The 27,583-nt window shown below is 38.2% G+C and overlaps 2 protein-coding genes across 3 annotated transcripts in view; both read right to left on the bottom strand.

Annotated features, from left to right (window-relative positions):
* LOC124154321 (scavenger receptor class B member 1-like) overlaps positions 1 to 1,254 on the bottom strand; it is a 218,573-nt gene extending 217,319 nt beyond the window's left edge. Inside the window, exon 1 of the mRNA XM_046527983.1 lies at positions 266 to 1,254. The gene's annotated coding sequence lies outside the window, so the exon portion shown is untranslated. The remainder of the gene's footprint in view (positions 1 to 265) is intronic.
* An 8,037-nt stretch (positions 1,255 to 9,291) lies between these two features.
* The window catches only part of LOC124154319 (scavenger receptor class B member 1), a 213,080-nt gene continuing 194,788 nt past the window's right edge, over positions 9,292 to 27,583 (bottom strand). For both annotated transcript variants that reach the window (XM_046527981.1, XM_046527980.1), the window contains exons 4-10: positions 25,514 to 25,655; positions 23,444 to 23,650; positions 22,548 to 22,781; positions 20,154 to 20,319; positions 18,016 to 18,137; positions 14,004 to 14,129; positions 9,292 to 10,743 (exon numbers count right to left, since the gene is read on the bottom strand). In XM_046527981.1, the coding sequence (XP_046383937.1) occupies positions 10,390 to 10,743; positions 14,004 to 14,129; positions 18,016 to 18,137; positions 20,154 to 20,319; positions 22,548 to 22,781; positions 23,444 to 23,650; positions 25,514 to 25,655 (1,351 nt within the window). In that variant the 3' untranslated portion in view covers positions 9,292 to 10,389. The remainder of the gene's footprint in view (positions 10,744 to 14,003; positions 14,130 to 18,015; positions 18,138 to 20,153; positions 20,320 to 22,547; positions 22,782 to 23,443; positions 23,651 to 25,513; positions 25,656 to 27,583) is intronic.

The following is a 27,583-nucleotide window of genomic DNA, read 5'->3' as shown; positions in this document are numbered from 1 at the left end:
TTAAAGGACGTGAGAATGAATTCTCACGAGTTGACAGCACACAGCAACCTCTACTCGTATTCCCACAAAACCTTAACCTTCCTCTAACTCTAGGTGGCAATAGGTAAAATTGCTTGATCATACACAAATGCATTTCGCAACCTCCGAGCCCAAACCTCTTGAGCTGGGAGACATAAGAAAGGAGGCTTCCATCACACCACCTATCCGCAATTAGCATTCCCATCCGAATGATTCTGCTGCACCTAGCCAAAGATTTTATACTCACATATATTCCCCCATGGCTTTCTCAGTACACTCACTCCCGGTACACGGCAGCGTAAAAGCCTTTTCCTCCGGGTCCTCCTTCGTTTCTCTTGATGCGTTGACTTCCTCCGCTTACAAGTGAACCCTGATCAGGCTAGAGCTTCACTTTTCTCGAACTCCATCCTCCCACTAGGTCTTCCTATTGCGTAAACAACTATGGATGAATTCGTTGGCCCAAAATCAGTCACAACACGCAAAGATCGTTCTGGATCGCTTCGTTAGATTTATCGGTCGATTGCACAAAACACTCGCGCAGTCCGGCTCAAAGGTCAAAAGAAACAGGTCCCGTTCATCGGCCACCACTCTTTCACACAGTCTCTTTGAAGGCCATTGATACGGTTGAAAGTTTCCAGAGCATCGATGAACCGCACAGTTTTTTTCCCTCAGCTTGCAGTATTTAATAAAGACTATGGTCGATTAACGTACGCACAATGTGACAATGGCTGAGCATGACCTCAGGTGAAAATTAAAAGATGTTTTCGGCGACACCAAGGTAAATCGTAGGAATAATCGCAGCTTTACTCAATGCGTTGGCCGGTTGGGTGGGTAGTATTGATATTTCTGCCTGCTTGCTCAGCCTAGAAAATCGCTTTGGTGTTGGGGCAGAGGCAATGATGCGTATGCACTCGATATCTTCTTTTTGGTGCGGCGTGGTGACCCGGTGAGCTTAGAACTCAGAACTGAGACTACAACTCGGAGAGCTTTGGGTTCGAATCTCATTGAAGTTTCAACAACAATTGTGATGTGGTCCTCAGATTTTCGTGGCAACCTGGGAACCTTACCCTACTCTTGTATGCGCGAATAGTACGCTCACCAATTCATCCTCATGACGAGGCGAGCTCAACTCCCAAGTGTCATACCAACCGAGTAGGGACGTAAACACTACAGAGTGCTCCTCTTCTGGGCCGCGCGAGACGTTCGGCCGTGCAGTTCGGACGAAGACTGTAATGCCGGGGCCGTTATCGTCCCGTCCAGCAGCAGTGCCGCCCGCTCACGCGAAAGGATCAAACGGCGAAGCTAAGACCCCACTCCCGGGCTCATTTCGACTCTCCCTTTCCGATCCTTTGCGTATGTACTCCTCGGGAGGCACTCCAGCGTGCGGGGAAGGACTCAAACGCGGGCACTTGGCGGGTTTTTCATGCCACAGAAGGGGGAAGAGAGGGGGGAAGGTAGGTTTTGCAGCGAGCACGATGTGGGAAGGGGGGGCGCTTGGGAGGGGGATGCACAACGGGGGTGGGAGGGGGTAGAGCATATGCATACGGCGACGCGCGAAGAGGGGAAGGGGTTGGAAGGGGAACGGAGGGTAGTCTATCATCCTCACCTGCCCCGGAGGTATTTTATTCCGTCCAGCACAATGCATTCGAGTCTGATTGAAGAGACGGTCCCAGACAAGCAGACGCAGTCTGCCACAATCCCCCTGGCGTTGAAATCACCACCGCTAGCACAGTGGTCTATCGGTAATGCGGCAGCTGTCGAACAAGGGCAAAGCCAGATTACCGAAAAGGCCGGATTACTGGAGATCACAAATGATGACGTCATTAAACCGCACAAGCTATGTTTCATTGTACACACACATCTATACAATGTATTAAATACAAATATAACCCAGGTAGGGTAAGACGCAGTATAAAAGACTATGAAAGACAAAAAACACTCGACTAAATTTTCGGTAGCACTACCAACTTCTTCGAAGTTAGGAACAAGAGTACATACATGTAATTTATTTTCAATGTAAAGTAAAACTGCAATAAATGCTTTCCCCTCCCTTTCCACCGCGGGACAACTGTTCGTGCATGTCTCCTCTCTCACTAAGCAACACTTCCCCTATTTTCTGAGTTGCACTGGGCTCACCAGCGAAGTAGACTACTGGAAATTACCGATCTACCCGTTTGAAAATTGCCTGAATGAAAAGCCGGACTACTGGCAGGACCGGAGAAGTGAAGTGCCAGATTACAGAGGAAATACTTTACTTGCACTATTCTTGTTTGGTTACAATGGAGTTGATCACTCAAGAAGGAAGAGTAGGAACCACCTTCGTGTCACGATTGCAACTCCCCTCTGAGCGTGCGACACATCCTGACGTGGTGCGATGAATACTTGGATGTTCTTGGATGTGCGATTGATATTCTTAACCAAATAAATTCCTTCTTGAAAGAAAAAATAATTTACCCTCGGGTAGGAATTCTCTTAATAATAAAATATCTCACTGCTGCTTAAACAAATTTACGAAAAATCGTTTATATTGACGTCATGGTTACTCTGAATACCTATCGTAGAAATGAGAAGTTTGAATACATTTTCATATTTTTATACTATCCCTTTCTCTAGGGTAGAGTAAATACCTAAGTAATAAAATAACTATATCTGTTATTGTTGGCAGAAGATTTTTATGAGCCAACTTAACCTGTAAATGAATGAGTAATCTATATTAAATGTTTGCAGCGAATCACCATGCTTGAAAATAGGCTATTGAAATTCAAAGTATTATCATATCTGCCTTTAGCTATTGATTCGAATCAGCTGCGTGATCAAATTAACGAGTGTAATAAACTAATGCATGATAGAGCACAATGAAAAACAAAGTACTGTTCCGCATACTTTTTTAATACTATCGACTTTTTGTCTCGACAATGACGCTATAGCCGTTTAAACAGTCAACATCATTAAAGTATTTTGTGCAACTGCACTTTGTATTTGCTTTAATTCTACCATGAGTATCATTTCGTTCCACTAACTAACGCCGATCAATCGATTTTATTATAAATTAAATTTATGACGAATAAAAATACAGGCTCTGGCAACCGACTTTCAAAAGCCTGCTGCATAAATGCTAAGGATTTGAAAATTTGAAAGTTGTGCGACGACTTTTTATTCGCCTGTTCTTTGGGAAATTCTCGGACTAAAAACTTTTTCCTTCGATCAGTGCTGGTTTTTTTATATTGAGTATAGAAAAGAATTCAAAATATTCTTCAACCGTAATTATAGTCCATTATAATTTGTTGTCAATGCATGTCATACGTCGCACCCTTCTAGCAAATATTTGCGATTATAGTTTTCAATCCTTGCATGCCAATCTCATATAGCAAAAAACGGCCACCCTTAACGACGTTGTGCTATTAGCCTTTTACGATGATTTGACGAAAGAGCAAACACTTCACACAGCTCAGAAGAATTGGCGTATATGCGGAGTGAATGTCTCGAAGGCTAAAACACCGAAAAGGTCCCCAAAATGTAGGGAAATGGAGATAGGTCGAGGATTATCAAATATAAGCTAATTGGAAGTGCTAGATTTATCCGTTTTATATTTTAAGTTGAAATTTAATGAATATAATACCAGCCTTGAAAATCACATCTTAAGAAAAAATTACAAATTCCTATAAATATATTCTAAATTTCTCATTTTCAAAAAGTTTGGCTGGCTTTCTCTCTCTATTTATATCTATGTACTTCATCACAAATGATTTTACAATACAATGCATGCTCCATTTCAGGGACAATCGTAGATTTTATAAACTCTCCGGGAAATTTGTTCGCACAATGCGTTTTGACATATTTATGTTGAATAATAAATCATTCTTAAGATTCCCCTTAGCACTTATTTTCCGTGCAAATATTAACCAGCAGCAGAGGAGGTGGGTTGGCTGTGTAGTAGCCGACAGTTGCGGGAGAATTCCTTAGGATCAAGATGCCGGGATGTAGTGGGAACGATTAAGAGTGAAAGGAGTGGAAATGACTCGATTGGAACGATAGGATCTTCAGATCTATCGGTAAGGTTTCGGAGTCTTTCCCTCAGTATCGAGAGAATAAACCTAAGCTCATTTTGTTTTTCTAGGAAATGTCTTCCATTTCTCTCGAAAAATTGCTTCCAAGTTCGACTGGTGGCCACTCACGCAGAATGACAGCGCAAGATTCTCCCTTCCCGAACCTATCCCAACCTCAGACATTCGTCTCACCGATCACAGCAAGAACCCGTTTGCTTAATCATTCCCAAACTCTATCCCTTTCTGAGGACGCGAGGAAAATAACTCATCGAGTTGTAGACCGGGTCATTGAAGTGTAACCCCACGAGGTCGAAAGCCTTCGATTCCGCTGTCCTTCCATCGGTATCGAGAGAAAAAATTATGGCCAAGTTCTTTTTAAAGAAAACTGGTTTCATTTCTCTCAAAACAACGACTTTCAGACTTATCTAATAATCGTTATCGACTCCTCTATAACAGCGCAAGATACTCCGTTCTCTTTGAAGCCATCCTCATACCAAAGCATTAATCGTTCATAACACTTTCAGACTCATTACTCCCTCTTAATTTTACTATTAATAATTGAATAAAATGGTAAACAAGTCCATAGACACTCGGTTTCTGGAGCGCATCACTGCGAGGTCATTACACTCAATAACACTGCATCATACCCAAAAGAGATTCTGCATCCAGTAGACTTACGATTGCATGTTTCATTTTCAACACAAACAAATCTTTGAAGGTAATAATTATCAAAGTTTTAATTGATGACCTTTAACCTCTTACTTTTTGAAATACACTCTTTCCGGTTCATAGATACGTGCTTCAACGAATACTACTATCGGGGTTCGATCTATCGTCGGGTTATTTATCACCGTTGTTGGAAAAAACGAAGCTGTCTTGCTGCAATTGAGTCAAGTGTGTTAATTTATTCGGCCTGGAGATGTCCCTTCATTGGGTGTGCCAAAAGTCAACAAGAAGAACCACCCACATTGCCGACTAGTAAATGAAGCGGAGAACGAGTAAATGAACTGGGACTGCAATGGCGTCACCAACTCATGAAAAATCGGCGAAAATTTTCGTTATATCCATTATTTTAACTTGCATGGACTTGCATTTTGTCATCAAGGAGAATTCCACTGACCAGATAGTGACAGTCTGAATCATACGCCGAGGCCACTGATGCTCTAAATAGGGGATCCATTAATGAGATAGTCGAAAGATAATAAACGTATTACTATTGGCAAACGACTCCACATGCTTACAAAAAATTCATAAAAATAGGAATAGGAGTGTTATCTCAATGGTAATTCCCTAAAAAATTATATTTAAAATATTGATGACCCTCAATAGAACATATATCTAAGAAAGATATCGGTTACTTGAGACAAGGTGACCATTTTAACACCGGAGTCTAAATACAGTAGTCGAGATCAACAATGGCGAGTATCCATTATTCTCTCGGTCTATCAGGCCAGAACGAAGACATTAACGCAGTTTTCCTCACTTCAAAATTCCTTCGTTGTATCGTTAGACGCACATGATCGAATGGAAGCTAATATCCTAACTTTGATCCTGTTGATAGAGAACTCTCCACACATTCTTCCAAAAAGAAAAAAAAATGTTCTCAACTCCAAGAGTAGCGAACTGCTCTTAAAACCCCCTCGGTGTGCTTATCGTATGAAATAATTTTATGACGACGGAGCGTAATTTAATGCTGAAAATCTTAGAAACTATTAGAAGAAATATGAAGGCAGGAGAAAAAGGGCGTCACGAAATTTTAACGCTGGATATGTGATGCTAGTAAGAGAATAAATTACCAGTGATTTTTTTGCCGAAAACGCACCATTTTTAAAATACAGAAACTTTCCGCTCCAGTTGCCCGCGTGTTTGCCCTGTTGTCCGATACTATGAACAACTCGTGACATCGAATGCATTGCCTGACGGAGATTGCAATGTATGTACCCATGGCGTCCGACCACAAGACAAACTCGCAACCTAACCTCGCTGGTCCTGAAGTTTTTGTAGTTTAAAAAAAGGTGCGTTTTCGAACTAAAAATCATTAGTAATTTTGGTGCCCATTGGCATAAGCTATCTGGGGTTAAAATTTCGTGACATAATTTTTCTCTGCCCTTTATATGGACGTATGTACCTCTCAGATTTGAATTTGGAGAACGATTTGAAGCGATATAAAAACTGGAAGGCGTAGTAGGAAGGGTAAAATTATTTTTTAGGAAAGGAGATTAAAAGGAAAAATAAAAACACGTCCTAAAGCCCGAGACGCATGGACAGATAATAATTAAGATCATTTAAAATATAATGATCTCCATACATAACGCATTGCAGGAATAAATTCCAAAAAAGGGTGGACACCAACGCCTAAGAAAATTTATACAATGGGTAGGTACACTTTCACCCTCTGCATCAGTAGTAAAAGTGTCTAAGTTAATACATCCCCTGAATCTCTTCTACGCCGCAATGGTAAACAAGAATCCGCGGCCAAAATCTCTTCTTCAATCACCGTTCGGTACTTGAGTATAAAGTTCTTTCCTAGGATTCAATCAACTAAAAATCCTCAGAAAAGTACATCATGGATCATTTTTGTTTCTGTTGCTACGGTTCAACTGAAGATTAGCGCTACCTGCGAAGCTGTAATAATAGTTCTGAAATGTTCGCAATATGGCAGCATTGGATTAATTATCTCTTTGTTCATATTACTCTTGACTGAATACAATATCTACCGATTTTATCGATAGATTTTTCTTCCTTATAGGAAAATCTACTAAAATTGGTAGCATATTAATTGCGTAAGCAGGGTTTCGTTAGTAGTAGGACCTGCCCGCCTTTGTGACGGTGCAGGATTCCTCGTCCCTTCCTTCCTTCCCCGTCCTTTCCTTGGAGGCGTCGTCGGGCTCCTATCGCGGCGGCGCCTCCTTTCCTTGTTCCCTCCCGTCCTTCCCCTTCTGGGGGCAGAGGAGAAAAGCTAATCGCTTATAGTCCTCGCCCCAGGAGTGTATCCCGCGAACCCGACCCAAGGGTTTCGTTTCCATTGACTGAATACAATACTGGATTTTTCTTCCTCATAGGAAAATCCACTAGAATTGGTAGAAAATTAATTGCGTATGCTTGGTTTCGCTATTTAGTGGGCTCTTTTCGCTCTGTAGCGTTAAGGTGTTTTTCCTCGTCCCCTCCCTTCCGCTCCTATCCTTTCCCAGAGGCGTCGGTGGGCTCCCATCGCGGCGGCGCCTCTATCCTTTTTCCTTCCTCTCCAGCCCCTCCCCGGGTGACCGGGCGTATAAGCCACGGGCTTGGTTCCCGGCCCCGGTGTGTTGTATCCTTAAGAGGGTTCCCCTGGAACCCTCATGATCATTGACTGAATACAATATGTTGCTGTATTTTACCTGAAACCAAAAGACTTGAAGGTATGTCCTGAATATGCTTCTTAATGAATTGAATAAGGACTTTTTAATTTTAAATATCTCAATATCTGTTTCATTCGCCCGACCAATTGCAATACAAGTAAACAATAATTCATATTATTTTCGCTATATAAAGTTTCAAGTAACAGCTTATTGTATTCCACGATTTATCGGCCGAATCAGTAGGTACCTACTATCGATAAATTATATTCTTTGAACACAACCAGTTAGTTTTTTGATTCATTCAAACGAAGCACATTTGTTTACTTAAAAAGTGAAACATTCAATTACCTGCTCATAGAATTTCGTCAGTTTACCTGTTAAATGAAACCCATTTCATTAGCTCTCTCAAAGATGTATACCCTTTCATATCTCGATGGAGGGGTCGATTATTTTAAATGAAAGATTGCACTTGTATTTTGTCACTTTTATTTTAATGTGTACACAACGATATTTCTTTTTAGTGTGTACCTCAATGGTACACCCAAAAACTTCATAAAATAAAAAATCCAATTTCATCTGTTCAAAATCATACAAGAATATTGTACAAATTGGTGTTGCAATATTCTAAGTAGCTTGATTTGCAGCTCCATTATCTCAATCAGAATCAATATTTTTCCGAAGTTCGTCAAGCATAATTTTACCATTAATAGTTTGAGACACTGTCCAGAAGTAAAGCTCATTGTAAGACAATAATACAAATTCAAGAATATTTACATAGACGTTATTGCACCAAAATATATATATCAAACAATGTCACAATGAATACGGAGAAATAGACATAAGCCTATGAATTTTCTCAGTTACTTTTGAAAACTGAGATATTCATGAAATTGTCGCGGTTTTCCCCAGTTTGAACTAAATACGCAAAAAGCGTTGTCAAGAGTGAACGGAGAACTTTCTACACCATCCGCTTTTTCGATATTTATGCTGGAAATGAAATGGTCCCGTTTAGGCAAATGCAACAAAACTATAACACCCATATTAAAGGCACAGATACACAGCCAAACTACTTATTCAACACAGCATTTCAGGAATGATTTAAGTACACATGGATCAAGGAAATGTTATTGATGCTTTTAGATTTGAAATTTTGAAATGATAGTGGCATCGCCAGGCAAAATTTCAGATGGCGTAATGTTTATCTGGCTAAAGTCAGAAAAATATAAAATATTTCCGCTAAAAAGAGCATTAATTTTCTCCGGAAGCTAAAGAAACGCATTTTTAACTAAAAACGCCATATGGCGTTGTTTTCTTGCGTAATGGTTTGAAACGTTTAGCGAGAAACATTTTAATAAAATTTTTCGCCATATTTGAAGGCTATCTTAATTTTAAAAGAAATTATTATCATAGGAGCCTAATGGCATCAATGTCATTCAACCTCTATGGAAATGTCAGAGTAAAAAATAATTGAGCGCTCCACAAGTTGAAGTATTTACATACAAAATGAGATTCGGTTTTTCATATAAAACCCGATGATTATCTTCCATTCTTCCTGCTTCTCCTCAACAACACATATTTTCAATGAATGTGACTGACACATTAACGTCATTTTTACAATTTACTATAAAAATATTTTAAATACCCTGTGCCTTGTGTAGGACGATTTGCTTTGAAATAATAAGTTACATAGCAAAAATAATGAAAGTCATTGGTGCTTCAATTTCATATTCACATTCATTTTTTTTCTAATCAGCTCAGGAGGTTGATTTAAACACAATTTCATTGCGTAAGTTAACGTTTTGTGTTGATATAACATTTATAATTATAAAAATAATATGTACTCCAAGTGGCCAATTTCAAAAATAGATAATTGAGTTTTTTTTCTAAAATTCTATAAAACACTTTTATTTCTCTGCTCATATTTACTCAGATGGATAAATTTCCTTCATAATATCATCATCAAAGAAATTGCCAACATTTTCTGATTAGATGGAAACGAGAAAGAGGAATTCTGTACTCAGGAATGAATAAGTTTTGGCGAAGTAAAAATATCTTAATTTTTACCAGGAATTACGAGCCATATCCTTATGAAAAGGAGCTGTGAATAAACAGCGATTTCTCTACTAAAAACAGACATAAACGAGATCCTTCCATCGAATACGACTATTCCAGTAGGCACCACATATTGTCCGCTGTTTCCCCGGCGAGTCACATACGTGTCCTCACTGATGTAAATTTCGTTGAGCACTTCTTCTTGGGTTAAAACAAAAATAAAACGATTAAAAACTGTATGCAGCACAACCATTGTTTGCACTATGCGCCCAGCCACAGCAATCCGCAGAAAACCGTCAACATGTCGTTTCCAGTCGTCTTACCAACACAGAGCTTCAGATCACTTTTCTCGACTCGCAAACGTACATTCACACATTCGCTCATCACGAATCATACACGCCATCTTTCATGCACGCACGCAGTCTCTCAGGCCTTTCATTCATCCATCCATTGACGCGATACATTCATCCATTAAACGTTCTCGGGCACACCTGAATAATGCGACCAATCATGTACACAACCATGCGTGAAGTCATGCGCGAACGCATGCACGTAAGAATGCTCGAAATCGTGCAATCGTGACGCGTTTGGAGAAAAAAGTCCGAGCCCTTTTTTTATGGAAAAAAAGGACAAGCAGTTTCGAGAGAAAAATCAGTGCTAGACCGTCGGTAAACCGGGAATCGGAGATGGTTTTGCATTTTATTCTGTTGCCCCCCGAGACAGGCCTCGAGAGACAGTGAAACCATCTCCGAACCCCCGATATAACGAGATCTTAGCTTCCTTCACAATCTCATCAAAACCGATACCTTTCTTGATCGACAAGTCCGTCTTTTTTCAATGTTCTCATATTTAAGATCCCTCAAAACATTAACGATTAAGACGCCAACTCGAGCACGAAGAAAGAGGGATCTTGTATCCCACCGGAGGAGCGCTGTCTACCCCGCGACTCCTGTTTCGGGGGCTTCGACGAACGCGGGGTTGAGGGCGTCCATCGTGTCCTTCTTGCTCGTGCCGTTGTGCGCGGGTTTTCCGCCGTTGGACATGGGCAGCTGCGGCATGGGCTTTCGGTTTCCGTTCGCCGCCGGCTTGGGCTTAGCGAAGTGGTTGCTGGCCTCGAGGGAGAGGGTCTCCTGTCGTCCGGCGCTTCGGACGAGGCATGCCAGAGAGATGAGGAAGAGGAGGATTCCGAGGGCGAAGAGGCCGTAGGAGAGGACAACGCGGACCAGGGGCGGGATCTCCGTCGCCAGGTAGAGCAGGTCCAGCACTTCGTTGGGCAGGCTGTCGATGCCCTGCAAGAAAATGAATTGAATGAATTTTTGCGATTTTGGGAAATTATTCCAGGTAAAGCATTCGGAGGATGTGACCGACAGCTTGTCATTTGCGTCATGACGGAGGGGTGTGGAAGGAAGGGTGGAGAGAAACCCGGCGTGCGCATTAGCCTGCTCTTAACGAAAGGCGCCAAGGGGATCACGGCTTAACGTCCCATCCGACGTTATCGAATTGCAAAAATATCAGGATAAAATTTTGCGAATTCGGGAAATTATTCCAGGTGTGAAAATTGGGATTAAACTCCTAAACAACCCCCTTTAAAAAATGGGATTAATTAGACTCCTGAGATGTCATTTTTTTAATTTGAGATCCAGTCATATGTTGATAAAGGTCTACTTTATGCACTTCAAACTTTGCAAGGTTATAAAGATAGAGATAAATGTGAGGATAAGTATATACCGGACAATCTCTGAAAATTCTTTGCCTCCATCGGGATTTGGACCCGAGATCACTGGGTGGAAATTGTTCCATTGTTTACAGCTTAGATCTAATATTATGTTACTTACAACTCGAGAATTATCTTTCACTAGGGGGTACATATTTGGAGAAGGCGACCAGCAGCTGAGGTAATTTGCGCTGCGAGGGAAGAGTGTGGAAGGAATGATGGAAAGAAACCTGGTGTCGGCTTTAGCCTGCTCTTAAGGAAAGGCACCAATGGGACCATGGCTTAACGTCCCATCCGACGGACGGAGTGTAGCTCTTTAAATGTCCTCCACACAAAATTCTAGCAGAGATAGGGCGGTCTCTAAAAATTCATTACCGCTGATATTTGAACTCGAGACCATTGGGTGGAAATAATTCCATTTTTCACAACTTACATCTAATATTATGCTATGCAAAACAGAGAATTATCTCAAGATTATTTTCTAACACGATGATCTTACATTTCTCAGGGATAAGTAAATCTGTTTCGTTAGGGGTACCTCACGTTGTCCTAATGACAGCATCAGGTTTTTTGTACTTTCTCTTCCTTCTCTAAACCTTAACCCGGAGTCGTTATTAGGCTCATAACCCTGGTGATGCAGCGCCTCCTTCTTTTGCCCTTCCCTTCCTCCCCCCTTGTGTTGCAAGGCGTAAAAGCTACGGCCTTGTGGACTAATGAGCCCATGGTATCTCTAAAGATCAAGATCGAATTATGTAACGCTCACGCCCATGGACTAATCCTATAGCCTTGTACAGCAGTGAGTGAGAAAGTTCCATTTAATCCTCTGAATTGGTATGGTAAAAAATTTTGTAAAACTAGTCATGTCTGTTGGGGGGAAAATGAGGCTGTGATGGTCACTTCCAAAGGATCTGGATTATCTCTCAGAGCTGGAGTGGGTCCAAGAAAGGGTTGCACTTCAGGACGAATAAACCCCTGGCTTGGGTCTCCAATAACTTAGGCTAAGGGGGCCCCCACATAAATACCATGAACCCCAGGGTGCCACTTACAGTTTTATGAATACATATCTCTTTTTTAGAGATAAGAATTGAGGTATCTGATGAACTGGCTTATTTCATGTAGAAATATAGCCTTTTAAAATATACCAGAATAATAAATGACCTTGCATTACAAAATCCTGCTCTTCAGCAGATGAATAATGACTTACCAGACGACAAATTAAGGTCTTATTGTCAGTCACTATCAACCCTTAAATTATGCAGTTTCCCCATACTTAAAATTAAGAAGAATTTTCCCTTGAGTTTTCCTCTCTAATGAAGTGATGAGCCTTGTCGTTACCCTCCGTTAACTGCGAGTTTACGAGAGCATTCAGGTCAAAGTAGAAGATGCAATCTTGACCATGGCCTATCAAACTGCAGAGCCATTAATTTTCTCTTTTGATTGTCTCATCCACCCAAACTATTTTTTTACACAATTTATATCCAACCTTGGCCCCACACTCCACAATGCAAAGCATTGATTCACCATATTTCTGAAGTTTCCATTCTCAATTTTCACTTTTGTAATGATGCCTGTTTTATCACAACCTTGCCCAAAACTTTAATTCAGGGCAACTACTTTTTGATCCTACACTGTTGGTAGATAATAGGCATTTCCAAATTGGCTCAATGACAGTGGCATTGGCTAATTAGAACTACCATAGAAAGCTACAGCAAACTTGGTGGAAGGAGATCATCATGAAATGGCTTGCATTTGTATGGGGTTGCTGTTAGACAACTACTTGTATCAATTAGGCTGGGATGGACCGTAGCAATGGGGCTTGCAATGACACCATATGCAACGACAACATTTTTAAGAAAATAAACAAATTTCTGTCAATGAAAGTAAAATATAAAAACCTTTTTGGCCTTTTTGTGCAAACACAGAGGAAAACACTCTCTATCAAGTGCCTATTCTCATTTTCCATAATATGGAGAATAAAAAAATGGAGAGTTTTTAATTGATCCCATTTAAAAGACCTTCCAATGCTAATGCAACACATACACCCCATTCTAAACTATGCACGCTCAATATATTCCATTGAAATCTGTACATAATGAGGGACAGCAAATGAAGTGGGTAGATTGAAAAACTTTCTACAGCAATTTATTTGGTGTATCATCAAAAATATTTTATGAATAAATCCATAGGCTTATTCAGTAAGCTACAGAGATAGAGGGCCTTAACAAAATTTGCCTAAGGGCTTAGCATTCTATCTGATAAGAGTGTTTTATTTGTGATCCCCTTGACAAAAAATCCCAGGTAGAGATTAGGATTGAGATAGGATGGTAAGATTTCCCAGCACATAATCAGAAGAATTTCTTAATAAGGAAAAAAAATGCATTGAAAAGCTTCTCCCAGGATTCCTAGAGCTTGCTATACAGGATAGAAAGACAACATTACCACCTCTTTATCAGTCCAATCAAAACATGGTGTTAAGCCAAAAGTAGATATTATGTAGTAACTCATGTTGAATCAACGTGTTGACCACACTTGTTAATGATAGATTTTTAATCCATTGGTTTGTCAATGCTATAACTAATGCTGACTCTATGATCAAAGATCAGGTTATGTAATAAAATTCTTCTGAGAAGTTTGGTGGCAAATCATCACAAATGGATAATAATCTTCCCTTCATCTTGCCAAAATAAAGGAGCAAATTTACTTGAAATACCCAAATTTTACTCCGTCCTCTATAAATACAAAGGCAGGAAGAAGTCAAACTCATTCCTCTTAAATCAAAGGTTGTTACAGTTAGAGCCTTGTCAAACTAATGGAATATTTTGAAAAGGAACTTACTTCTTCAAACCACATGATGGGGAAGATGATGTCAGGGAATGTAGCGACTTGTTTGATGTCCACCACTTGACTCACAGCCAGGTTGATTTGTACACGAGCGCGGGCAGCAAGGGCAGCACCCATTTCCTGTTGACAAAAAAATCATTACTTTTCATAGTGAGGAAATTGCAAAGCAGATTTATTTGCAATGATAAAACCCTTAATTTCTAGTGACGGAGCACACTGGTCACTTCAAAATTGTGTTCATTAATGTGAGCAAATCTGGCCACTGAAGGAGGCCACGCCCTGTAAAGAAGCCAAAATAAATATCTTTTGAAGTAATACTCCTACATCTACTCCTAATACATGTATCTAATACACAATATCATAAATGAGTTCATGTCATAAGGATCATTTGACCTTATTAAGGGGGAGGGAGGTTCTGACCCACAGGCTAAGAATATTAGTCTCCAGCTCTCCTTGGTGATTTTTCCACTATCACATTTCCCTTCCTTTAAAATTTTACCATATATTCAAATGTACTGAGATTTAAATTAATTTTCCTTAACATTTGAGCAACAATGAACTTAGCCTCAATCATACTATAGATTTTCCTTCTAGCCTATATTTTAGATAATTCTAAGAATATAACTTCAACAATATTTTCATGTATTTAACATCCTCCATTGATAAAGACAACTAGCAATTATCTTGCTAGATCTCTCTAGGAAGCTCAATTTTCTGCACTAGCATCTGCATTCTAAACCAGTCCCTAAATAGTTTTCACCACCATTTTTCTACCCGGTGACATTCATTTTATAGGATACATTTATTTCAAAATGGCCTGAGTTGAAAATCAATGAATTATATAAATATATACTGGCATAATGAAAACCTAGTTGATCCTTGCTTTAAAATAGATTCGACTAATGGATTGCACATACAATCTGAGAATTTTCAGCATGATTTTTAAAATTGCAAATTTTTCTCATTTTGTTACCATACACACAATGTGTCACCAACCATGTGATTTTCCAGCTTACTAATTAATTAAATAAATGTTTAACATAGATGCATTTACATGCAGGAACGGATTCATCACTCAGAAATAATGCAGATTCAACAAAGGATCAAATTTACTTTTCGATCATTCTTACGGAACAGATTGATATTGTTAAGCGAGGATACTCTGTATATTGATACATACTATAGGATGTATGATCTTATGATTTTATACCTAACCCATGGAGTTATCATGAATTTTCAAAGAGGAGAGCAAGATTATTCTGGCTGACTAACCCTGGCTTAGATACTTAAATAGGTAGTGCTTATGAACTTTCCCTCACAGTGCTGTATATACATAAATAGGCCCTCATTTTAGAGGGTTCCTGGGCCCCCTTCTTTGTAGCCGCCATGGATGGGACTATGTACCATCATTGGCCCCAATGTATAGCATCACTTTGGTGATGACAGGGGATCAGGCCTGTCAGGATACTTACAGTAGTATTTGTCAAATTCATTCAGGGCAATTTGTGGGTCTTTTTGGTTTTCCTTTATTTCTCATGTTTACCCAAATTGACCTGTTATGGAAGGCTAATATGAACAATCACATAATTCCTCATTGTTTCCTCAGATTTTCAGAAGATTTTAGCATGTGCACTATACATAGTCAGATAAAGAACTTCACATTTCCATAAGAAAATAGCCTGGTTATCAGTAAGATTTTCTAATAGTGATCCTTATTTAAGAGTTTAAAGAAACAACTAGTGTGGAGTCTGATGTGGATTGAAGAGCTTTATGGTGCTATATAGTGGATGCTGAGAGAGGTGGATGAAAAAGGCAGGAGGCATTCATGATTTGGCGAGGAGAATTCTAAGCAAACTTATGGTGATGGATCAATAAAGTAGGTGAGTTCAAGATCATTGTGGGTTGCTTTGACTCATTTTAAATAAGAACTCCCCAAAATTTTTGTTGAATATATAGCAGTATTATCAATGTTTAGCCATTTTTGATGATTCATTAAACTGATTCACACTATGGAACTAAACTTTTCTTTACTTTCCTCAATTGATATACATAATTGGTATTTGGAGGAGGCGACCGACAGCCATGAAGGAAGGGTGGAGAGAAACCCAGCATTGGCATTAGCCTGCTCTTAACAAGAGGCACCAAAGAGACCATAGCTTAACATCCCATTCGACAGACGGAGTGTTGCACTTTAAACGTCCTCCACACAACATTCAGGCAGGGATGGTGCAATCTATGAAAATTCTCTGCCATCGCCGGGATTTGAACCCAAGCCCAGGGGGTGGGAAGCTAACTCTATAGGCACCACAGCAACCCAATCCCCACTTTCCTCATTTCAGAAGGAGTAGGCGAGTAGGCCCTTGAGGCCCTTACACGCACCAATATCCTTTGGATTAACAGTGTTCCATGCCATGCCATTACAGCAACCAGTGGTGTAACAACAGCTTGACATAGGGGAGGGATGGATCATTTTGAGTAGCACACCACTTTGGGTAATAATATCCATAACTTTTATTTACATTGGGTGCATTAGAGAAAGAAAGCTGCTAGAATTCATTAAATATGAAAATATACTGAATTCATTAACTAAGCACATATGTAGTCTGAATTTGTTTTTTAAGCAAGTCGACTATTAATTTGAATAAATTAGAGAGACCAATCAAAAATTTAACATTTAATTACTTAAGTTAAGTTTACGTAACATTTAAGTACTTAAATTAATGATTGTAATACTTAAATAAATTAAGTTTTACAATCATTGGTGTGATATTTTTCTTATTAGAGTCCTGAAGGGAATTCTGCACCCCTCCTCTCCCACTCATAGTTATGGCAATGACGGCAGCAGTATTAGCTTTAAATAATTTCCATTATGAGGGAGCTCAAGGATATCCTTCCTATTTTGTGAGTAATGCAAAGCATTTTCACTCATTAACTTATGTAATATTTTCAGTTTTTAAATCGCACCTGGCATCAATATTCTGTTGCAACCAATCATATTACTGAGCTGAGTTCACCAGCAAAGACAAACTTCTCTATATGATGTTATGTAATTGGTAAGTGGAGCAACTATGGGAGCTATGCAATCAGTGCAAAATAGCAGTTTTTGATGGATCAGTTTGTTGGATGCAATGAACTAAATGGCACCTTCCATTAACAACCACAAAGAATATAGTTTCATTTAACAACTAAAAACAATGCATTTTTGGAGTTTTAAAGAGAAGTGAGGCTCTCACTGGCAACTTTTTCTTAACACTCAATAACTGATTCCAGTTTCATGTTATCACAGTTATAAATAAATTCAAGAGAACTTGGGGTTTAGAAGTACATATAAAAATGAATTCATAGGGATCACAAGATCTGTATACCAGTGATAAAGCTCACTTTTGTGAACCATGATGGATTCCATATTATATGATTCCACATGATGGATTCCAAATGATATGATTCCATATGATGGATTCCATAGTATTTTTTCAACACCACCCCCATAAAAACTTAGTTGGAAAGGAATGGACACTCGCATATAACCTTACCATGTATCCTATTGCTATCGACATTCCCCAATGAAGTGTAATACCCTTACAGTGACCCTTCAGTAACAGAATTAGCTGATTAAATAAAATGAGTTCATCTTTATTAAGTGGAATAATGTTGAATTCATCCCTAAATATTTTTTTGCCTACATCTACATACTGCACAACAGGCCACCTCAATAGGTGTGTGATGGAGGTATATAGTAGAAAATCAGCCCTTGGCAAATAAAAGGGAAATGTTCTAACAAAGTTCCGCCTAACCTATGAACATGAAATAAATAATTTTTTAATATTATATAAGTCAATTTGTTCAAAAGCCTTTTTTAAAATGGACACCCAAATGTACCACTGTTCTAACATGGAGACAGATGTATCAGTATCCTAGGATTTTTTTGCAAAAATATTCATGGCCAATATACATCAGCCAATTGATATTCTTTGAGTTAAAGGCATAGAATTATTTTAGGACTTACAGGTTGAATGTCAATGTACAACTGATGCTTCTCCTTCTCAGGGGGACTAATTCCTTCAACGGCTTCCCTGAATGATGGATCAGCAAGGTAGAAATGAGGAAAGGAGATCATGATTGGAGAATCTGAAAGAAAAGACATTCATTTATTCATAACAATTTTTAATGGAAAACTTTTTCGCCAATCTTAATGAAAATCAAAAATTAGGTGATACTTATTGCTTTTTTTGTTCTTTGGGAAGCCACTTTGGGACATAAAAAATTTAACAGGGAAAAATTAAAATATTCAATACAAAAATTTAAAAGATATTTCAACATACCACTTCAATAGCTATAAGTTAAATATTTTGATCTTAGGTTTTCCCAGCGTATCAGTTGCAGAAAAGTTTCAGATGCATGGCAGTTAGAAGGAGACATGGATGACATCAACCGGTGGAAAACCCGAGAAACTTTTCTGCAGTTAAATAATTTAATTATGTAAGTTTTGAACAGAAAAATTATGTGTTTTAAATGACACAGAACACTGAAAAAGCTGAAATATGGATGAAGAGGGAAAACTCAGCACATGATGGTTGAGCCATTCTGTACAAAGTTCCTAAGCTTGCTACAAATGTCTTTTCACTTGATAGAACCAAATTCTGCTAAAGATAAAATGAGATAAAAAGGTGTATTTTAGGTTAATTGCCAAAGCTTTTGGCATTAATCTTTAATCCTTGGGGCAACCAAGAATCTCTCTTCTTAATAGTGAAAAAACATTTGACTTGCATTGCAGTAAGTGATTGAAGAACCTAATAGAAATATAACTGAATAGCTGACTGAATCACACTAAATAATGCTTTTTTACACTAGTAGGCACCATTTATGGTGAGAGTGCACGGAACTGAAACCAAACCCACTAGTTAATTAATCATGAATGGATTATAGACCAATTCACATGATGGTCACTTCAGTACTAGAACTTAAACTGATTTCAGCATGCCTAGCACCTCTTCTTTTATCATACTCAATATGACATTAAATCTTATTATCAGAACAGTAATGAAAAGCAACCTTTCCCAGCAGATCCTTGTTCAAATGTCCAATCAAAGACAATTTGCGGAGTTCAAGTTTATGTTGGAAGATCAGTGATCGTATTTCATTATATCTCTCGTAATCTCTTGTGCCATATACACAAGTAAATAAATGCTTATGTCATACTCAGGTCCATCGTGTTACTTAAATATGCCCGAACCATAGGGATAAATTCATTTATACAGCATAGTCCCTTGAATTCTTGGAGTGTGCCACTTATTGTTAGTGCTGAAATCAATTTTAAGTTAAAATTCAATTCAAGGACTCAAATTTGATTCCAGTGTGAAATTTATTATCAATAGAAATTTTAGGGTGTGATGGACAATGACTTCACAATGGCAGATAAAGGCAGATTTGGGAGGTGGTTCATCACTCACTGCGGTCCCCACTGGAGATAGGCAATACCTTGCAGCAATAATGCATCTGGGGTTTGCCATGTGGTCTTTATAAATTCGTTGATTATTTTGAAAAATTGTGTTAATATGGTGAAATAAAACCTAATATTGAAGAGTCACACAAAAAATAACCATCTTTTAAATTTTTCCAGATATTACAAAGAGGGTAGCCGTACCGTGCCCACTCCGTAATCTGCCACTTTAAAAAACTGGCTGCTCCCTTCACATGGGGTAATAGCAAGATGCTAAATGATACTGCTTAAGATTAACCTCACAGTGGCGGATACGTACAGAGGGTGCTGGGGGCACATGTCCCCCCTTGCAGGGCCATCCATGTTGCCAAATGTTGCAGAACCACAGTCGTAATTTTTTTTGTATCTTAAGATAGCATTGTCTTGTATATGCGTATAATCACTTGAATTAAAACTTTATTAAACTTTGAGTGTGACTTGATTATTTTTTATCACGATAAAAGTAAAGGTAACTCAAGATACCTTTTGTACCCCCCACCCCCCATCGAGTTTTTTCTGCATCCGCAACTGGTACCTCATGAAGGACAAACTCTAGGATTATGAGAGAAACAAGGGCATGTAGCTTAAAATGAACAAATGTGATAAGTTTGGATACCTAGTTAAATAGTTAAACATTGGAATAAAAATTTTTGCCAACCACTCACCATATTGGCAGAGAGAAACATTGAAGAGACCGTTGGGAGCACATGGAGGTCCAGATGGACAGAAGCAAATATTGTCTGGATTAGTTTCAATGTCAGCAAACACATTGGTAGGCGGAGTAAACCTGTATCCCCTCACACCACGGCATCCAGCATTCTCAATCTCTTCCTGTAAATAACAAAGTCTGATTAGACTAAGATGAGCCATTGCATAATAGTAAGTCTTAAACCTCAATGAGGCTGTGATATACTTCTGCATGTCCTATTATTCTAAAAATAGTCTCAGAATAAGTATTACTTACCAAATACATATTGTGTCTTATAAAGGGCTACATGCTTGCACTTAAGATATGATTATGCAAACTAGGAGATTTGAACGTTCATCCAGGTACATATATTCAGTGTCTCAAAAAGTCTGTAGTACTTATAATTAATGCAGAAATATGCGATCCCAAAAATTTCCAGGCATAATGCCAATAGACAAGGGCGTACTCAAGATCAATACTAGGGGGACAAGGGGTCAAGACATGGCTGCTCAAGTTATTACATTTTAAATTAGAAAAGGTTAATGAAACCAAAATCTTAAGAAGATTATAGCACCGCTCAATTAGTTTTTAAAATAATTTGCTCGAAAAATAATGATTTAAAAAAAATTACTTGACCTTTACGAATATCATTTTTCTTGGGTTAAAGAAAATTTGTTAAACTACATTTATTTTTGCTTCTAGGGGGGGTGGCAGCCTTTCCCTACCCCCCGCTGGTTATGCCCATGCCAAAAGAGTGAATTTCAACTACATAATCATTCACATTATGCTGCAAGTAACTCAACTTCATTGTTTAATCTAACTCTTAGTAACTTCATTATTATTCTCTCCATCAAGCGACTTCTTTTGTGGCTGAGCTCAAATTTTATTAATACTGTCTTTATCTTTCACTAGAAAAATTATATCTGTCAAGTCCTCTCTTACAGTTAAATAGATAGGGCCAGCTCACATAATCATGTCTTGGACAGAGGATAACCCACTAATTAAGGATTCAAACCCACGACCTCTGCATGAGCAGGCAAGAACTTATCCTTGCCCCCAACAGGGCCATCAACACAATAGTATGTACACGCAATGAAAAATACAATACCCATTACCACAAAATTTTATGCATATAAGATTTGAAAATTCATTCTATTCATTAATGATCATCTCTGAAGAGATCTTTTAACCTTCCAATTAAACCTACTCTTAAAAATATTTATAATTTTGAGAAATTCACAATGACCATCTTAATGCAATTCATGAAATCCAAATGACAATCAAAGTTTATTTGGAAAAGAAAATATCCTTGAAAATAAAATTTCACATTTAGCATTAATTTAGTCAATATATTAGAGCTTTCAATAGATTTCCCCAATTACTTTTTCAATACATTATTCATTTCCTGTAACCTAGCCCATTCCTGCCGGCTCCTACAGTTGGAAAACGTTTTCCATGCTACGAGTAGCATGAGAATATTTTAAACCTCTCTGTACGGAGCTCTTTTTTGGGCTGAGTTACTCTGGTATTTTCGTCCCTCAGATTTGGGAGCCAGCTCAGTCCATCCCTTACACCGGCCACTGGACTATACCCTCTAATCCTATCATAGCCCAAATCCTCAGTCAACTTATTGAGTTACCAGTATTTTTTTCAACCAATAATTTTATTTGATTTCCAATAATTTACTCTTCTAAAAGAATTACTAACATTTTTTTAGTACTGTGGAATTTTAAATGGATTTTTGGCATTAATAACAACAAAGTTAGTAAATAAAAGGTACTTAATAATGCTAGAAGTCCAAGAGTCCATTATTTGTAACGATAAAATTTTGTTTAAAAATTGCTTACACACAGAAAAAAACAAAGTATTCATTTCAAAGTGCAAAAAATTGCAGCATGCAATAAAATATATTATTGAAAAAATTATTCACAATATAACCACTTTGCAACGGATTCCTGCATTGAGGATGGCTATAAATGGGTCGGGCTTAATTGCCAAGGAGTGGGCCTAAGGACTCGCTAAGCTTGGTCTCAGGCCGGGAATGAATGCATCCTACAATTGCTACCTTAGCAGTCACTTCCCTTCCATGGCATCGGCCACAGCCTATGTCAGGTTGTTTCCGTTGAAAAATCTGCAATAGCTATATCCGACGTCAGGTGTTCTGCATATGAAAATGCCTGTTGGCTCCACCCAACAAAAGGACTAGAGAGGCCAATACATTCTGGCTCTTCCCTGTGACAAGAGGACTTGTACTATAAAATGTTAACGTGTTGATCAGACCATCACTTTGTTTTACTTTCAATCCTCCCCTGACATGACATATGTATCACCTATGATTTACGTATGAACTACGTGGAGATTCTATGTTTACCTGGAATACAAGAGGTAGTCTTCTGCAGAGATCCTTCTCATACACATACACAGTTGAATTTTTGGTCAAACCAGGAGGAAAGAGAGAGCCGTCGCTTGCTTCCAGACTGTTGCATTCATCAGTGTTCCAGTGTTTCATCTGAGCATTTCCATTGTAGCGATTGATGAGGCCATATCGGGTGACGTCATCCCTTCCAGTGAAGATTGTGACAACATCTTTCGATGTTCCATTCTTCTGCTCAGGAGAAAATAATTAACATGAATTTAGTACAAGACAAAATTGGTAAAATTTAAGCACCATATGACATATAATTATACTAGTTAGTATATAATGATCCCACTGTCCCTTGCAAGAATAAAGCTCGATACTCCTTTCCCTAACTTATCTTCTAACTCAATTCCATAACAATCCGTTGTTTTCATGTAAAACATTAACACTGCACTGGATCATGATGGTAAAAACTGTGCTATCATCTTGAGTGCCATATTCTCTCTAGCTGTTTCAGATGAAGACAGGCATATTTCACTCAAAACCAGTATGACATGTAAACTCTTTACTAATTTGAGATATGATCACTTGAACCAAGTATTGATCTTCATCATCTCTGAAATCCTTCTCTGAGATTTATCATGGAATACATATACATTCTAGAGTAAACTTAAAGATTAAAAGTGATGTCATTGAATATGTACACTCCTTGAAAAGTATTTGAATGAAAAAATAGCATGCATCTGCATACTTGCTTTTAAAAATGCATTTAATTTTTGAATAAAAACTTATTAAAGGAGACATTCCTACGGAAAAAATCATTTTTAAAAAGATAAGAAGCACTAGACTATGAAGAATTAATATTCATTGTTGACAAAGCGTGGAGATAAAGATAAATCATAGCGTACCCCATACATGAGACCAAATTCTTCGTAAGGCAGTTTCTGCTCCTTAGGAACAACATCCTTGGCCAGTTTCAGGAGTGGATCTTCATATCCCCACAGCAACTGCCCAATAGAAACTTCGACAAATGGTTTGATTTTGAGGATATCCATGATGGAAGCCATGGCTAAACGGAGGAAGCGAGCTGCATGTTTACTCTGAGAGGTTGCACTCTGAGGAAAATGTGGAAACAAACATGAAATTTAATTCTTGTTAACCATGCACATATTTCATTGTTCATGACATTAAAAACACAAGATGTACATCATGCTCTTTAATTAATTCATGGATATGAGAAAAATCTTTGGATGGAAAAAAATCTATGAATATAAATTTATTTCATACAGAAGAAAATTGACTCCATTATATTGACAAGTATGTTAAGAATGGAGGAAGTTAAAAATGAGACAGAATGATAAATGCAATTTGGTGGTCAATTAGGATGAGGCAAATGGTCTAGAGTTGTGGCTCTAAAGGGAGAAAGGGAGTCTACAGATCATTCAGCTTGAAAATAAATCATGTGCAATAACCCCCACCCCTCCATAATACCGCCTATCAGCTGCATATATCACTTTCTTAGATTCTTGATGATGGCAAAATAGATTGGTGATTAATTAAATTTTTTAAATCATGCTTACTAAGAACTGCTCAGGATTAATATTTTTTATGCAATTCAATGTACTCTGTAAATTTTACAGGTTTTTTATGACCGAATACAGTGAAAAAAATTATAATTTCCCCACAGATCACTCCCAATTGTGGTCCACAGATCACCAAATGGGAAGTATTGCAATGGAAGTAAGATGAATATGATGGTTTGAACATATGTATATTCTTCAGGTTTGAGTTTGACTACATTAGTGCTATCTTTCTTCCTAGGGTACTGGTGAGAAATGTGGAGGGTACTTTAATAACATGTAGCAATTAGGAAAAAAACAATACAAAGCTATTTTATTACACACCCATATGCAGTTTTTTTAAATTGATGAGGCTCACCTGGTTAGTATTGACAAAAATATTTTGTTTACTGAAATATAAATCTAATACAAATAGAATAAGTTACTGCAAATTGCATAAAGGACTACATAAGAGCCGATATACCGGCCGTGCACACTAAAAGGGTTAAAAGCTGCTATTAAATAGGTTATTTGAGTCAAAGGTAAACCCTTGAAATAGAGAGAGAGATTTATGAAGTAAGATTTATGAAGTCACGGGAGAAGATTAGATGCATGGGCTGCATTAGATCGGAGGATGTGGAGAGTGAAAACAGTGTGACTAACTTTTAAGGCCGTTTTACACGGTACACGGAATTGCGCAATCTGATGTACGTGCGAAGGCGCAATCAAAATTGCGTTGTGTAAAGCGGTGAATTGCTAGAACACATGCGAGAATGCATGGACGCGAGACGGCAAAATAGCCCATGTTCTAATTTCGTTCATGCATTCGCGCAATTCCACGCCATTTTAGAAATTAATGCCGCTCTAACCTGTGCAATTCCGTGTACCGTGTAAAACGGCCTTTAGAGTCTACATATAGAAAGATTGCTAAACATGATGTGAAGGTAACTGATCTATAGAGGGAATTCAATATTTTAAAAACCTAAAGTAGGCATCATTAACTGTGTACCACCCACATGAGGTACACTAATCTCCTCTCAGATACATCACAGATGATGGTAAACTGAGCTAGAGTGCCAATGCTGAAAAATTCTTACTATACGAGTGAACTAAATTTTATCTTCAAGGCTGATAGCATTAAAAACTCAATCATGCCTTATCATCACAAGGGTTCGTCCTCAAAATGCTTGCAAAATTAGGCAATGAATAGAAAAGACTATTTGGGTAATAAAATAGGAATTTATGTACAAGGTGAATATGAAAGAGCAGCACCAATTCAGTGATCAAACTTCTGAAAGCATAGGAATTACTAGCAATGAATGCGCTAAAGATGGTAATCAAAATAATAATATGTGCTCCAAGCTAAGCTATACGAATATAAAGACCAAAAAAATAATCAAAATTAATATTCACACTTACCAGCATAGGAATGTTAGGTACTATCACTAGATCATCTTCAGTTCCCGCAGAAGCTGCGGCATCAAAGTAATACATCTTTCGTTGCTGAAATGATATGGTTCCATTTTTGTGCTGCCGGAGGTGGACTTTTTCCCACTTCTCCCTAAAATGACAAAAGGAAACGAATAAGTATTAACTAGAGTTACAAACAAAATCAGGCATGACTGATGATTAAAATCACTTTTTGTTCTTGGTTCAGCAAAATGAATCTACTCTTACTGCAGCCATATACCATAAAACACTGAACCAAAATAGCTTGCATATCAGGACACATGCACATATTTTATTCTCAGATTTACATGGATGAAAAATTATAAAGATGGAGAGGCCTATATGATTAAGAGGAAACAACAGCATCCACGGAATATGGAGCAGGGATAAATATCACTTTTTAGCAGATTGTTATTCTTCACCAAATTAAACTGATCGTCATGCAATTTTGGAGGAAAGAAATTAAATAACCAATGATTCATCAACATAGAGATCTATTAAGACAAGGAAGATGAGTTCCTTTCACACTAAATCTCTCTGATACTACCAAATTATAGAAAGTACACAAGTGCATCTAGATGTAGTGAGTTGGATAAGGGGAATCGAAAGAAAAAAGGAAATATTATCGATATCATATGAATAAATATGAAATCCGAAGGGTATTTCCTCACGAAAGTACAGGATATAGGATCATAGAAGGTTGAATTAATAAAGGGTATGGTATAGACCCTTGTAAATGGAAGCGCGGTACCCTACTTTTATATAGTGTCGTCTAAAAGGTATGCTGTACGTTTCAACGAAACCGACGTCCAGGAGAATCTGCTCCGACAAATAATTTGACATCGAACATATAGATGAACCGCAGAAGCAATATACAGAGACTGGATGAAAAGCCTTTTATTAACCCTCTTCAATAACCCCACGAATTGAAAATACAGCTCACTTTTAGTTAAATGATTTCAGGTAGCAGTACATTCAGCTTTTTAATAATTATGCCCAGAAACAGTGGTACCAACTCCATGGGGCCTGAGGGGGCCCGAGCCCCCTCAAAATTCGTTATGGGTGTGAGGAAAATATGTGTCAGGCTTGTCGATTTTCCGCGGAGTGTCCAGATATCGAGATTCGAGTTTTCAGGGTTCTAATGTTGATCATGTGACTCTTCTAAAATGCTTTAAAAAACTTAAAACTCACTACTTATAAAATTTCCTGGGGCAAGACCCCCGATCCCCCCCCCCCTCCAATACGTTTTTGTAAGTCGGTATCCCTGCCCACAGATATTATTATCCCTATCCACATGCGCTGAGAAGCCAGATACTTAGAATATATTATGAAAACGAAGAACCAAGAATCCCATTTTATCCTAAATTGACGCGTATCAACAAATGATAAGTCAGAGTAATCAGTGAAATAATCACGTGTCCACGTGTTACTATTTCAAATTAGCAGAGTTCGCAAAGACAAATGCGCAAAAAAAGAAGCGGCTGCAACGTAAATCTAGGAAGTAATGTGAAAGAGAATCATAAACTTTGTCACAAATTAAGAGAGTGGTGATAGCGATTAGGCAAAGAGACTTTAAAATGCAACAAAAAGTTACGACATCTAACGAATGGGTTGACATTTGAACTTCGCGCATTTCTCCTCCATTAGACCCAGTACTCGGAATCGCGGTGCATCCAGCCGATTCGAGGTATCGCTTTAATCGATTTTTGTGACTTAATTTGAACTATAGTTTCATTATTTTCAAGCAACCCATGGATAAGGAAAAACGCGAAACTCATTATTTTAGTGAATTATTGATCTTTTTCCTAGTTTTAACTTAGTTTCTGAATTATTTGAAATGTCTGATTGTGTCGGTGTCTTCTCATTAGATTTTGCTCCAGCAATTTTACTTTGAAGGACGAACGATACTGATTAAATCTTTAACAAACTATCAGCAATGTTTGTTGTTATGGCGACCATTCTACATCGGGTTTCATTAACATACTTTAATTACATCGATTACGTAGAGCCAAGAACAAACAGTCTACTTCCTATTAAATC

Source organism: Ischnura elegans, chromosome 2, assembly GCF_921293095.1.
Source record: "Ischnura elegans chromosome 2, ioIscEleg1.1, whole genome shotgun sequence".
NCBI classification, from domain to species: domain Eukaryota; kingdom Metazoa; phylum Arthropoda; class Insecta; order Odonata; family Coenagrionidae; genus Ischnura; species Ischnura elegans.
The sequence above is the reverse complement of the archived record's forward strand: the minus strand, read 5'-3'. Positions and strand labels throughout refer to the sequence as shown.